Source organism: Gymnodraco acuticeps, unplaced genomic scaffold (genome assembly GCF_902827175.1).
Source record: "Gymnodraco acuticeps unplaced genomic scaffold, fGymAcu1.1, whole genome shotgun sequence".
NCBI lineage: Eukaryota > Metazoa > Chordata > Actinopteri > Perciformes > Bathydraconidae > Gymnodraco > Gymnodraco acuticeps.
The window spans coordinates 1598856-1613981 of NW_022990042.1; the positions used below are offsets into that span (position 1 = coordinate 1598856).

Here is a 15126-nt window from a genome sequence, read left to right on the forward strand (position 1 = left end):
AATCTCTGATTTTGGTTAGTGTTGAGTCCTTCTGGACAGCTACTACACTCTGACCCCCTGATCTCACCGGAAGCGTCTGCGCTGCGGCTGCGCCGCGCTGCGACCTCCTCCTGCGTCATAACCCACCAGGCGCGTTTCAAAACGTTGTGGAAGCGGAGCGTCGTGTGTGCAGCCTCGCAGTATGCCACCAGACCCGCTGCGCTGCGCTGCGTCAAAAATAGGATTCATCCTATATTTTTGAAATTCCTTGCGGCGAGGAGCTTCTGGGACGCTTCGAGCCGCGGCGCAGCGGGTCTGGTGGAATAGCACCCATTAACTACTAGAGTGGCCGCGATCGCTAAAAACGCCGCAGCGCAGACGCTCCTGGTGGGATTAGGCGGGGGTGAGGCTCCAAAGTACTGAAAAAAGTACTCTGTAGTGACTTCCATAATAAAACCATGTGGGATGTATACACTCAGGTTGGCATCCTTCTTTGAAATGTAATTAAGTATGACTCCACATTTAACTTATTTTAATCACCATATCACTAATGAAAATGGTGAAGAACACACACACACACACACACACACACACACACACACACACACACACACACACACACACACACACACACACACACACACACACACACACACACACACACACACACACACAGCTGGAAGCCGGCGCAGCTCTTTATCTCCCTCTGCAGGATACCAGCGCTGAAACAATCCAGCTTCCATTTCCACAGCAGCTTTATTTGTCTTTACGATACGATATTACTTTATTTGTCAGATCAAGTCTGAAATGTTACCTCTACTGCTGTGAAAATGATAAATATTTCATATAAAAAAACACCTGCATCTCTGGCAGTGTTAGTATATATTGTTAGGATGGCAATTAAAAGATGTAAACAGCCATGTGTTTTTTTTTTCACATGTGGCCCTAATCTTTTTCAGTGAAACAGCAATAAATCCAACCTTCAGGGAATAAATAAATAAATAAAGTACCAACCGTTCCACCATATTATATGTGGAAACTTGCATCTATTTATGAAGTAAGATGAGAGTATTGATGCTGTAGCAGGGTTAGCTTAGCATAAAGCCTGTAGCCTCACGCATTTAATAACAAAACAAAAAAACACATTTCCCAAAATGTCAGCATATTAAAGAGTCAGACTAACATACAGGTGGACACTAATGGAGCAATCACAACACACCAGTCGACTGATTGCTAAGTCTACTGGCAGAAGAATTATGGGCATCTCCATCCATCCATCCATCCATCTTCTCCCGCTTATCCGTGGTCGGGTCGCGGGGGTAGCAGTTCCAGCAGAGAGCCCCAAACTTTCTTTTCCCTGGCGACATCAACCAGCTCTGACTGGGGGATCCCAAGGCGCTCCCAGGCCAGCGAAGAGATATAATCCCTCCACCTGGTCCTAGGTCTACCCCTTGGTCTCTTCCCAGCTGGACGTGCCTGGAACACCTCCCTAGGGAGGCGCCCAGGTGGCATCCTAACTAGGTGCCCGAACCACCTCAACTGGCTCCTTTCGACGCGAAGGAGGAGCGGCTCAACTCCGAGTCCCTCCCTGATGACCGAACTTCTCACCTTATCCCTAAGGGAGACACCAGCCACCCTGCGGAGAAAACCCATCTCGGCCGCTTGTATCCGCGATCTCGTTCTTTCGGTCATGACCCATCCTTCATGACCATAGGTGAGGGTAGGAACGAAAATGGCCCGGAAGACCGAGAGCTTTGCCTTCTGGCTCAGCTCCCTTTTCGTCACAACGGTGCGGTAAAGCGACTGCAGTACCGCTCCCGCTGCTCCGATTCTCCGGCCCATCTCACGCTCCATTGTTCCCTCACTCGAGAACAAGACCCCGAGATACTTGAACTCCTTCACTTGGGGTAAGGACTCATTCCCTACCTGGAGTGGACAGTCCATCGGTTTCCTGCTGCTTATGGGCATCTATCTTCATAATTAAAATGAATCCCTAAAGTAATTTTTCATGCAAAATGTTGTGGTCAGCTTCATATTAAAGTGAATATCTTTGGCTTTAAGACCAACAAAACATTTAGAGATATCACTTTGGACTTACAAAAAATGGGAGAGAACAAACATTGAATTGATAAATTCTGAAAATAATCAGCAGATTAAAAAATAATGAAAGTAGTTACAGCCAAAGTGGACGCAGATGTTTAACTGGTTCGACAATGAAAATGACAAAAGAAAATGCAGTCTTGAATTTAGAATTTGAAAGAAATGTACAAACTGTAATTTTAATATGGTTAACAGTTTTGTTTTCATACCATGGAAAAACTGTCAGTAGATGAATAGGACTGAGAAAAGTAGTAAGTATTTACAGCAGCAGCATCTTCACCTGTGTTTTTGTACCCTCGATAATATTCTTCATTACGGAGGAAAGGCCTCTGAACATTTACACCCAGCATCAAGTACAGTATAAAACATACGTATGTGTCCCAGTAAATAGTCCATGGTCACAGGATTTTTATTTCATAAAAACCTCAAACGTTCTCATCATTCAAGTCCAATAATACAGCACAGTAGTCGTACACTTCAAATCTCTTTAAGTTAGTAGTAGTGGTGAGGCATGGAGAATGTCACCGTCTTTACATACAAAAGACAACCTTAGCAAAGAGTTAAACCACAACCAAACACAACCAAACATTACAGAGCCGATGACAATGTTTTGGAGCTGGACAGGCCGTCTCCCGACGCGTCAGACCACCTTTGACATGAGGGGGAGTGGAGGCTGCTGGGAAAAAAAACCTGCTGATGAAACACGAGTCCAGTTGGCTGGCACAGGCGTGTCAGAGCTCTCAATACAATGTTCTACAGACAGCCACATGTAGTCTTTATGTGTCCTTTTTCATCTCAGGCCGCACATCTGCCACGTGTCCGTCTACTCTTCAGTTTTTGGGGTAGATCTTCTCGTAGAAGAAGTTCTGTGCCAGCAGGTAGAGCTCCCCGTCCTTTTCCCTGACAGCATGTGCCCGGACAAACTGGAACTGCTCCAGTGCAAATTCGTAGAAATCGTTCTCCATCTTCCAGATGGCCGACTGCTGCAGCTTGGCGATGGACTCCTTCGTGGGCGGCTTCTTCTCGCTCGTCTTCCTCAGGTGGGATTTCTTCCCTGTGAGGATTACAGAGGAGAGGAGGATTAAAGTGGTGCAGGTACATTCAGCATTACTTTGATTTTGCAGTAGTTTTTCCCTTTCACTGCTCATGTGCAAAAAACACTTGCCTGCAATTTATACCTTGTTACTTTTACAATGTATTTACAATGTGTTAGTGTTACAGGCTCAGTCAGTACTTGTATGTTACCTTACTTTTTCTGAATTCTGCTACTTATTTTTTACCGTGTAGTACTTATTCGTTTTTTTAGCTATTCGTTTATATTCTTACTAACGTGTGCTTATCTTTTTATTTGATGTGCAAGTCTACTCTTTTTTCTTTTGCCTTTCAACTCATTGTACTTGTGCTGCTGTAGAGCCGTAGAGTTCCCCGATTAAGGACAAATAAAGGATTTTGAAAAAGGTTTCAAAAAATCATTGGCTCTATTTACAGGTGTCAAAAGTATCTACAACCAAGGAGTGTCATTGTTAACCCACAGAAAACAGGCGTCTGACATAGCATCGTGTTTTTGCTCATAACTGCTCATATTAAAATTGGGCTGAAACATGCAAAATTCAAGGATTGGATAATGGGGTAAAACATTGGTACAGGATACTTTGAGTGACAAGTTATATCTTGCATTTACACTTAAATTCAAACGCATGGCTCGGTGCAGGTGAAGTTACAAAATAACTCAATCCAAGGGCAGATCTTTCAAACCTGTCCAATCTGTTCTATATCTTTTTTAAGGCCCATCTTTAATGGGGCTCTTTCTTGCTTTTTGGGGTTTCCCTTTCCTGTAGTGTGTTCTATAGGTTTTAGTGCATGTAAATGGTCTGCAAAGGCTAAAATCCCTGTGTTCCTTTCTCCTACACTAGGGCCCCTTTAACTCATAGTCATACAAGCTATACCTCAGAAAAGCTACATTCAGAATACAAAGATCTGTTTTTTTGTTGTTTGTGGTTAGGAAACAGGACTGCATGACTTCATAACGACAGATTTAGACTTTCAACGAAAAAAATATAAATCCCTGATTAACTTGAGTACTTTAGTGTATCTAAAAAAGACGAACATCATACTTCATAGCACCTCTATGTCACTGTCACATTTAATTCCTCTGTGCTCTCCGTTATTCATTCTGGCTGCACTCGCTCTAACTAATCTGTAACTACATCAGCGAGAGGCATGAGTGCATATTGATCACGATTCAATTCTCAGAGGGCCAATTCAGACTGCACAAATGCAACCACAGCACACTGTAGGACTGCAATGTGAGTAAGCTCTTAAGAGTATTAGAATATTGGGGGAGGGAACCAAAAACATGCTTATGATAGCGAATGTTTTTAGGTCTTTATCAGACATGGCACCTGTTTTGTAGAGCTCCGTGGCTCCTTTGAAGAAGCGTGGCAGCGCAGCCTCCAGCATCATCACAAAGTCCTCCAGCTCCTCTGTGACTCCCACCAGCAGGTACTCGTTCACCAGGTTGTACTTGGCCTGCTCCAGAGCCCACTGGCTGCCCACGTTCCTGAACACATCATGTTGTTTGTATGTGGTTAGATGCTTTGTATTCTGCTGAAATGATTACAAGGTTTGTAAAGGACAGAGAGTGTGGGAGGAACAAGTGAATGCTTTTCTTCACATTCAAAGCTTCTATTGAGGATTTCAAATGAAGCTTTGAATGTCTGTGATATTTTGTGACATCAACAGCTTAGAATACATTTTTTAAATTCCATCATTTTAAGATAATGATATATCATAATAAACGGGTTAGCCTTTTCTGTTTTATTAAAATCAAATGTCTTGTATGAATATAATGAAAAATATGAATCAGTGTGTCGTTCCTTTTGTCCGGGAAGCAGGAGAGCAAACAGCTTTTTGGACTGCAGTGAAAATGTTGTTTTTGAAAGGCTAAAAACGGCAAAATATATGGGTTGAAGAATTATTTGTATTTTTATTTGTATTTACATTTGGGTTAGGGTTACATATACAAATCTTAGTCAGCACTGAATCTTATTCTACAAACAGTATCATATTTGTAATATGAATGTAGTCATATCCCATCTATGGAGAAATACCAGCTTACAACACTATCAGAATCAGGTTTACACACACAAGGAATTTGCCTTGGTGTAAAATAAATAGAGATGCAAAATAAAAGAACTGAAAACCATTTTGATTGTTGATTAAGAATTTGATCGTCAAAGTTATGAATAAAGCTTCCACGTTTCCAAATATTCAGTGCAGCCCTAGTGAACTGAAAGAAAAAACAGTGAGAGGAAAAAGAATGAAGTGAGAGGAGCAGAAGACAGAGGAGAAAGACAGGAAGGAGTGGAAAAGAAATGAATCTGCGGCAGGTGTTGTCCTGGTCAGGAAATGAAATGATAGGGAAGGAAGTCGATTGTTTAAACCTATAAAGTGACTGTTTGGCAGAGCCTAGTTAAACACAGCATTACAGGACATTTTGATCTTTAGTGTTTATTTCATGTTTCCAAGGTGCAAACGCGCTACAATTGCCCAAAACACTTCCGTTAGAAAAACCGTGCTCCACCTTCAGAAACGATGCATATATAAAAACACAAATGTGCCAAAACGCAAATGAAGAAACATCTTCACCAACTTGATAACACATGCGCAGCATTTAGAAACATTCACCAACTTGATGAATCCTGTGCAGCGTTTACTAAGCTGCACAAACCAAAAGCTGCAAGAAGCTCAAAACACAACGGAAGCGGGGAAACTTCAAAGTGACGCACACAGCTGGGACCGAAACGCTTGGTGAAGTTCAGGCATTACAAAGTTGGCCAACAATCACTGTCACTGGATACTTACCTAAAACTTTACCTAAAAATATGCCAATAAAAACGTTTTATTAAGGCATAAGCTAGCTAACGTAGCTAACCTAGTCATATCGAATATACTGACAAAACACTTACAATTACGAGTTAGCCACGTTTCTAATCCCGAAAGGCAACAAGGGCTCTGGAATTTTTTTCTAAAAGTTGGTGAAGATGTTTCTTCATTTGCTTGTTTTTGGCACATTTGTGTTTTTAGATTTGCATCGTTTATGAAAGTGCAGTATATTTTGCGTTGTTGTAGCGCGTTTGCACGGGTCGGCCACCGTAGGTTAGTGCACCAGACTGAAGTCAATCTTAAGACCTTCAGTTGGTACTCTGCGTCATGAGTGTGGATGGTAAAAGGTAAGAGGGCAGAGTGAAGGAGAGATGAGAGAGGCTAAGAGGGATCAGTGAGGGCAGAGAGAGATTGATACAGATCATCATGGAGAGAGAAGGATGGAGGCTAAGAGTGCTACAGAGACCTTGAGAGGATGAGGGGAGCAGAAGTGATAGAGAAGGACGATGAGGTTTAATGTGCTGCATAATGAAAGAAAACTAATACAGCATGTGATCTGCCTCAGGTGAACATTGCCTGCAAATATTTCTCATCAAAACCATTTTAACCGGCAGCGATGCAAATTTTGACTTTTCAATTCTAGGTAAAACTAAGTAAGTAAAGGTCAATTGTTGTATATCCTAAGCTACTGTAAGTTTTATTACGAAGTGGAGTCCCTAAACCCGGGAATTTGTCAGCATTTTACCACTCGCTCAAATGACCATTGTCTTAGCGTATTATTTGTTCTGTGTGAAAGCATTATGACAATAACAACAGTAAGAACATTTATATTGTTGTGCAAGTAAAGAAGAACAGCCCTGGTGTCTACAGGCATGTAGCTGCTTATCTGTGGCACATGACTCCTTGGCCAGTCCTTCAAACTTAGGGAATTTCAAAACACCAAGAATAAAGTTTCATTTTTACAGAATGCTATGTTAGGGACTATTTTCAGCCATGGATTTATACACTTGAGATGTGCACTCGTGAGAAGAAAAGTTGAAACATGAATCATCGGATTTGATCGAACATAAAACTGTGTTTGACTCACATGCCGTATATTATATTACAACTGTTTTTATTTGATTCAATATTTTGGACTCAACTAACGTGGTTTCTCACAGGTTGTTCAGCACACGATGCTGAAACCTGGTTAGAAAGGTGCTATAGAAATAAGGTTTAGCTTGCAATCAGAACAAATGGGTTTATCTCCAGCCTTATGAAAAATAAGCAGACAGACAAACAGAAAACAACTAAAGAGAAGCAAAACCAAGCATGATTTCTGTCATTTTAAAAACAAGACTATACTCAGACTGATGTTTGAACACTCACCAGCACTCAGAGTAGTGACCACAGAAAAAGGGAATCTGCAGCCAGAGCTTCTCAGGGGCACAGTCTGAGCCGCCGGCTGACACACATTCATCAAATGTCTGGAGCACAAACCAAGAGAAAACACACAAAAAATGGAAACGTGATATTTTAATTTGTCAGTATTAACGATTGAAAGTTGTAGATCTATCTTTTGAAACAAAACAATAAGAGTATGGATGGATGTTTACCTTCTTGTCTCCTTGTTTCCTGCGCCTCAAGCCGGGCCTGTAGTCATCCCCAAAACGCAGGAAGTAGTAATACGACACCAGCCTCTCTATGGGGTCCCGGATCACGTTTATGTAGATGGGCTTCCTCTTCACTCCAAACCTGAAATCATTTACATTAGGGATTGCACACATGCAACAGGACTGATCCAACTATAAAGCTAACTTATAAAGATCCAGAGTTTGCAGATTTAAGAGTTCAACACCATTTTTGCTGAGGTCGGAGGATCAGTGCTACTGTACATTCAGATATTTATACACGAAACTGTGAAAGTGTGAATTAGTCCAACTGAAGCAGACATCATGTTAGAGAGGCTGTGAGACTGAGAGAAAAATCTATCCCATGTTCTCCGGGAATGTTTTGTGGTTAGCCACTATTCAGAAACTATCAGAGATAGTTGAAAAAAAGTTGAAATGATTATGTACATTGCTCACCTTGTGTTATGGTACATTCTTAAAGGGGCCCTATTGTTTTCATTTTCAGGTTCATATTTGTATTTAGTGCCTCTACTGTGGCATGTCTCCATGCTTTAATGTTCAAAAAGCTCTTTATTTTTCTCATGTGCTGCAGCCCCTCTTTTCACCCTCTGTCTGAAACCAGAGTTGGAGCGCAAGCTAATAAAAGCCAATGTTACGTAGTGATGTCACTATGTTAAGGATGTTAACAAAGGAGTCCAATGGAGGTGTTTCAGGCGGGGGGGAACTTTGGGATTTTAGCCTTTTCTGAACGTTTACATGCAAACAAAACAATATAACACACTACAGGAGAGGCAAAACCCCCAAAAGGCACAATAGGGCCCCTTTAAAAGTAAAACCCTGAGTTAAGGGTCAAAAAGCTGAGATGTATTTGATAAATTAAAGTAACATTGGGTTGGATTTAACAGCAGCAGTGTATCAAACTTGTGAACTATTATCCAAGTGTCATTTATCAAGTGATGGGCTCATTACTGAGTACACTTTGGAATCGTCCAGACGGGTAGCCATCTGCGCCAGTGTGAGACTCTTTTATTAAGTGTTTTAAATAGTGCCGTTTTAGTCAAAATTAATTTGTTATTGGAACTAGTTAGCATATGACATACGAATAAATTAGACGTGGGTTTATACTGCATGGGTTGTGTGAGAGGTTGTAAACGATGTTTTGATGTTAAAGATGGCTTCCATTTACTTTCATTCATGAGATTTTTTGATTCTTTGTTGTATGTACAGTAAAGGGAACGCAAAAGACAACATTTCCCCCCAGAATTCAAGCTAACATGGGGCGAGTCACTCATGTACAGTTCTTGTACCAGAGGACAGCAAGGCAGGGAGCACAGACAGGCAGAAGGGGGGAGGGGTCGTCACACTGGGTAGGAAGCATCAAAGCATATTTTTGTTGAAAAACGCTGGTCTCCAGTAAAAGTCATTTCCAAAAATGGTGGAGTCAAGGACATTAGCACACTGGTTTTATGTGAGGCATAACCTTTTCTTAATGGAGACATTTTAAATGTTTAGGAGACTTAAGTCATACATATTAAATAGATGTTGGAAAGGATGAATTGAGTTTATCAACCCAAAGTAGAATGGGTTTCAGGTAAAAAAGCACCAGTTGTATTCTAATCCTCGCATTCTTTCAGCTCTATTATGCCGTCAACAGATTACATTTCCTTTTTATTGGTTGTAATTTTAGTTTTTTTTGTCAATCGTAGACTGATTTGTAAATTCAAATTCCTTACGAACAAACAAAGCCATAAAAGACGTGAATGATCACAAGGGGGAGACCCTACACAAAACCACAGCAGGGTTAATTCACTGTTTTTAACTGTTGTCGTTATATTTCAAGACAAAGTATTTACTTTGTGAAGTCCAGGAAGGAGACGTGTCCGTGGTAGAAGGCCGGCTTCATTTCTCTCCACTCAGTCACATTCTTTACAAACCGCATCTGGAACAAATACAAATTGTCATTGCAGTGGATCAAATATATTTTGAGTTCCGTTCTAATTCTGTGCTGCAGCTAGTTTGGTTCACAGGTGGTCCAACTTGCAAACCACTAAAGAACCAGTTTGCTTTTCCACTGACCAGAGGTGGGAGGAGCCAAGTCATGACGTGACCTTTGACAACATAGATAATGGATTGTATAATGTGAAGTATCTCTTGTCTTACATGGATGAAGTTTGCCTAGCCACTAAAACTAGTCTGACTTATCAATTAAAAGATTTAAAGCCAACAATATATCAAATTCCAAGTCATGGAACAATAACGAGGCACAGGTATGGCAGATCAATTATTCAGCAAACTGGTTGTTATTCAAAGTATGGGGAATAATAAGTTATATGTTAGACGTATGCCTGGTTCATGTTTTTCCCCACGTTTATATGTGTGTCTAGCCATTTTGCAATCTTGGCGCTACTGCTTCTGAAACAGAAGTTTTCTACTCTCACCATTTACTGTGCCAAGAGCCAGCGCTGCTGCAGTGGGAACACTAAAAAAGCGGTTCACAATAAAGCACTCCAAACCGGCCCTTGGACCACATTCGTTGTAATGCAAACCTCAACATCAATTTAAATAATAAAAAAGTATGTTAAAGAAACCTGTTGCTAGAGCAGCTCCTTTTTAGTCTATGTTTTGGTCTTAGCAAAATAAGATTTCTTGAGTTGATTTGTCGATGTTATGCTTTTTGTTCTTCCTGAATGACTCATTTCAAAGACATTAATGAGCTCATTTCTGGTAAACGAGACATTTGTGTGGTGTAGAGACTTTTTTCAGACAAAAGAAAAATAATATTTGCGGCCCCACGCTTAATAATCTAGTAATGCACTGAAAAGAGGGAACGATGTTTGCTTTCCTAGTTTGTAATCAAAGTTTACTCATCTTAACCGGTTACATGACCAAGTTGCACCAATTGGATCGCCAGGAATACATACACAGTGTCTACGGACAAACTGTTATTGAGGTTTGACATGATCTTTTGTGCAAATGACCTGTGTCTCATTTATTTCATTTCTTTGTGCACGCTATTTTTCAGAAATGTTTTAACAAGAGGTAAGGTAATGTCCCCAGCGTAAATAACATCTATACAGATCTGTCCACTGTTCGTGGAGTAAGAATTTTGTTAGTTGAGGACCTCCCTACAGCGGGGCGTGTCTCTGACCTGGTCCTGTATGGACATGACGGGGATTGTTCTTGGTGGTGTTGATGTGCAGGACGTGGTAGTGGTTCTTCCCACACAGGTCGTAGGCGATGTTGGTGAAGGATGTGCTGGCCGTCTTGGGCACGCGGTTGTAGATGATGACGAGGTCGTCTTCGCCCTCCGACGGCGAAGAGGCCGCAGAGTCCCGCTCCCGCACGCCGTCCTGCGTGTGCCGGTGCTCGATCTCACGCACCTCGTGTCTGGCAATGGCTCGTTCTGGAGGGGAGAGAGGAGGATGGATACAGGTGAGTTTTGCTTTAATGCTTCAGGATAGGAGGAATCAGCACAAATGTCCTTCAGAGATTTTCCTAATACCAGATTCAAAGGTTTTCTGGTCAAATGTACAAGAGCTACAGCGTAGTTGTTGCTAAGGAAATCTGAAGTCCCAAGCTCCTCCAACAATGCAACATAAATTGCAAAAAGACAGAAAATAGTGCCAGGGACACAATCGTGCAAATAAAATCCAGGAGCTATAAACTATTTAAATGTTAAATAAAACAAGATCAAACAGAATGTTAAATGTAATACTATGCAGTGGACTGCTTATTGTAATAAAATATGATATCTGGAGCAAGGTTATAGCAGTTTAAATATTTGTATTAATTGTGACTTTTTGATTTTGATTTAGTTTAAGTTAGTTTGCTAGTTTGTTCCTCAGAAATATTTGTATTAGATTTTTTAAGACAACAATCAAACATCTCACTTTAGCGCTTTTGATAGTTTTAAAAATGTTTAGGATTTGGGAAAGATTTATATATTCAAGTTGTTTTTTCGGGTAGGATATATTTACTTGGACCTATTCAGCTACATTAACATACAAAACACATGGTTGGAGAACTGTGTAGAAATGGTCATTTAGCATCTGTGTGAAGAAATTCCAACATAACGCCATCTCCAATGTCAAGTTTCTGTGTTTTCATTTCACAAATGCATACAGACATTCTTTGCCGTCTACTTTTTCCGGTAGTGAGACATCGTAGCAAAACCCAAACAGTAATAAATGTATGTTTTGAGTACGTTTATGTAATGTATATTATTCGTTTTTTTTTTACCAGGCAATAAGGTTTCAGTTTAGTTTAGTTTTATGAGTTTTTGTTTACCAAAATTATAATTTACTTTTAGTTGACATAAATAACCCTGTGCTGGAGCTGCTATTAAAAGTGCTAGAAAGAATGATATACTTACGTAAACAGTCTTAAGTGTAAATGGGTAGAAAGAAAGAAAAATACCAGGAGCAACCACCATGTTTAAATACTGGTCAACATTTGACACACCGCAAAACTACTACAGTATATGCTTTGATGGCACTCAGCTGTTTCCCATCTGACATCTCTGCTACATCTCCAGGTTAAATGAAACCTGACAAAGACACTGTTCCGTCCTTGTCAGAAGTAGCAGTGCTTTGTGAGAGACTAAACTTTGATTTCCATTTGATTCAAACATGAAACACCCTTTCCTTCTTCACACCAAGGTTTAAGAATAATGTCATACAGGAATATCAGTTAATCATTTTGTTAGCAGCCTATTTCACGCTGCAATACCACCTCTCTTAGCTAATCAGATTCCACTTTAATATCAGTCTCCTACCTTCACTCTCACTCTCCTCATTTAACCGCAGACTGAAGTGTCCGTGCGCTCCCTTTTGAGATCAAATAAATGTACCCTCATATGGCCGAGTACATGTGTCTGTGCTTTAGACGGACTCTAATTGACATATCCAGCCTGGTTTCTCTTCTGAGAAAAAGTGTCCTGTAACCAGGGTCAAGAGTGAAGAGGCGAGGGTCAGAGGTCGGTAGCTTGATCGTAAGGCTACAGTTATTTGATCGCAGACGGGATGTCACCGGGTAAAGATGTTTCTGACATGTATGATCCATGCAGTAATGAATCTTCACAAATATGTAGTTGAGATCCAAATGAAGGCGGGCTTAGAAAATGGTGGTCCTTAGCAGTGGTGGAACGTAAGCAAGTACATTTCCGCAAGTACCGTACTTAAGTAAAACGTTTTTTCACATTATGTTCATTTATATACTTTGACTTCACTTCATTATGTGGGAAAATGTTTGCACTTTTAACTCGGCTTAATTTTTTTACTGCATTAGTTACTACTGATTTTGCAGATTTCATTTATTAATACAAAATACAAACCAACTAATAAATGATTTAATTAAACTGTATTATATATTAAACTACCCAGCTGCAAACGTAAAAAGTTATGTACACATTGCATGTATTAATAAAGGTACAATCATTTAATATATTTTAAATATATACGATTCTGAAATTGGCCCTACTAAATAAAAAGTACTTTTGGTACTTTAATTGTATTGTCATGCTACTCAAACATTGTTACTTGAGTAATACTTTGAATGCAGGACTTTTAGGTAACAGGGCATTTTTACACTGTTGTATTGCTACTTTGAATCAAGTAAAAGAGTACCAGGGAGTGGGACATCTCTAAGTGGACTCTGACCTGAGTTTCAACAGTCACATTAAAACAGTTACTAAATCAGCCTACTATCACCTAAAGAATATATCTAGGATTAAAAGACTAATGTCACAGCAGGATTTGGAAAAACTTGTCCATGCTTTTATCTTCAGTAGACTCGACTACTGCAATGGTGTCTTCACAGGTCTCACTAAAAAATCTATTAGGAAAGCTGCAGCTGATTCAGAACGCCGCTGCTCGAGTCCTCACTAACACTAAGAAAGTGGATCACATCACTCCATGTTCTGAAGTCTTTACACTGGCTTCCTGTGTGTCAAAGAATAGATTTCAAAATACTGCTGCTGGTTTATAAAGCACTGAATGGTTTAGGCCCAAAATACATTTCTGACCTCCTGCTAAATTATGAACCATCCAGATCTCTCAGGTCTTCAGGGACTGGTCAGCTTTCTGTCCCCAGAGTCAGAACTAAACATGGTAAAGCAGCGTTCAGTTATTATGCTCCAAATATCTGGAACAAACTCCCAGAAACCTGCAGGTCCGCTGCAACTCTGACTACTTTTAAATCCAGGCTGAAGACTTTTCTTTTTGTCGCTGCTTTTAATCGAACTATTACTGCACTGTAACTTTTATCCATGTATTTTTTCTTTTAATGTTTATTTTATTAGCTTTTCTTTTTAATGATGCCATTTTCTTAATGTCTTTCATTTTTTGTAAAGCACTTTGAATTGCCTTGCCTTGCCTAAGTGGTTGACCAATCACAACAGAGCCGGCCAGCTAACCAATCAGAGCAGTCTGGGCTCTGGTTTCAGACAGAGGGTGAAAAGAGGTGCTGCAGCACAGGCAGTATGAGACAAAGAAAGAGCTTTTTGAACATTAAAGCATGAAGACATGTCCCAGTAGACTCTAGGAACTAAATACAAATATGAACCTGGAAATGAGTATAATATGTCCTCTTCAAATAAGTGACTTTACCTTTTAAACTCTTCAGGGCCAAACAAAAAAATCAATAAGTGTACCATCATGTGGCCAAGTACGTTCCTGTGCTTCACTTGAATAGATGTATCCAACCTTGTTTCCTCTTCTGGGAAAAGCGTCATGTTACGAGAGTGAAAGGGTGAGGTGGCGAGGGTCATGGGTTGGTAGTTAGACGGTAAGGCTGCAGTTATTTGATCGCTGACTGGACATTAACAGGACAACAGTACACTATAAATGAGGGGGGCGGAGGGATCTCAATCCAAACATGGATGAAATGGCAGAAAAGCCAGACCTGGTTTTGAATAGATCCCGCACAAAGACACCCAGGCCTTTGTTACTCACAGACTTTTCTACGTCTGAATTCGCCTCAGAGTGACTGGAGAGGATGGAGGGAGAAGAAAAAGGGTGTGTGTATGTGAGTGTGTGTGTGAGAGGAAGGGAGGATGGAGCACCTAATACCCGTGGGAGCCCTCGCTGGAGCCCTTGCTGGAGTCTGGCTTCTGCTGAGACACTGGACTGGTCGGCTTAAGAAGCTGGCATCTGGCACCGGTGACCAATTAATATGTCAACTGTGAATCCGCCAACCTCTCCTTCATCTGAGCTGGACACACGTGGGCATGTGCTCTCAACATACACAGAAATGCTCCTGCTGCCCCCTCTCTTACACCATGCTGAGCAGCTGTTAATGTCCCGCTCGTCGAGCTGGGTCTGGTTACGGTCGGAGACGTGCCGCTTCCGCCCACTAGTGCTCGTGGGCGTGGAGACGTGCCAGGTGGCTGTGATGGCTGAAGGCTGTCAGCATGCAGAACAACTGTAATGGAGACATTCATGCACGCCTCCTCCTGAAGCATGCAGCAGCCAACAACAACAGCAATAACAGTTGCTATGCTGGAACTTTATCGCCTAGGCTCAGATGTCTTTTTATGATTATTTTTATGATGGGT

General features: G+C 40.9%; 1 protein-coding gene across 1 annotated transcript in view; it reads right to left on the bottom strand.

Moving 5' to 3' along the window:
- Window positions 1-2224: 2224 nt before the first annotated feature.
- Window positions 2225-15126, bottom strand: part of hs2st1a (heparan sulfate 2-O-sulfotransferase 1a) — a 46931-nt gene continuing 34029 nt past the window's right edge. Inside the window, 7 exon segments of the mRNA XM_034215293.1 lie at window positions 2225-3133; window positions 4482-4639; window positions 7333-7430; window positions 7560-7698; window positions 9428-9513; window positions 10723-10746; window positions 10748-10977. Of these exon segments, the coding sequence (XP_034071184.1) occupies window positions 2910-3133; window positions 4482-4639; window positions 7333-7430; window positions 7560-7698; window positions 9428-9513; window positions 10723-10746; window positions 10748-10977 (959 nt within the window). The 3' untranslated portion in view covers window positions 2225-2909.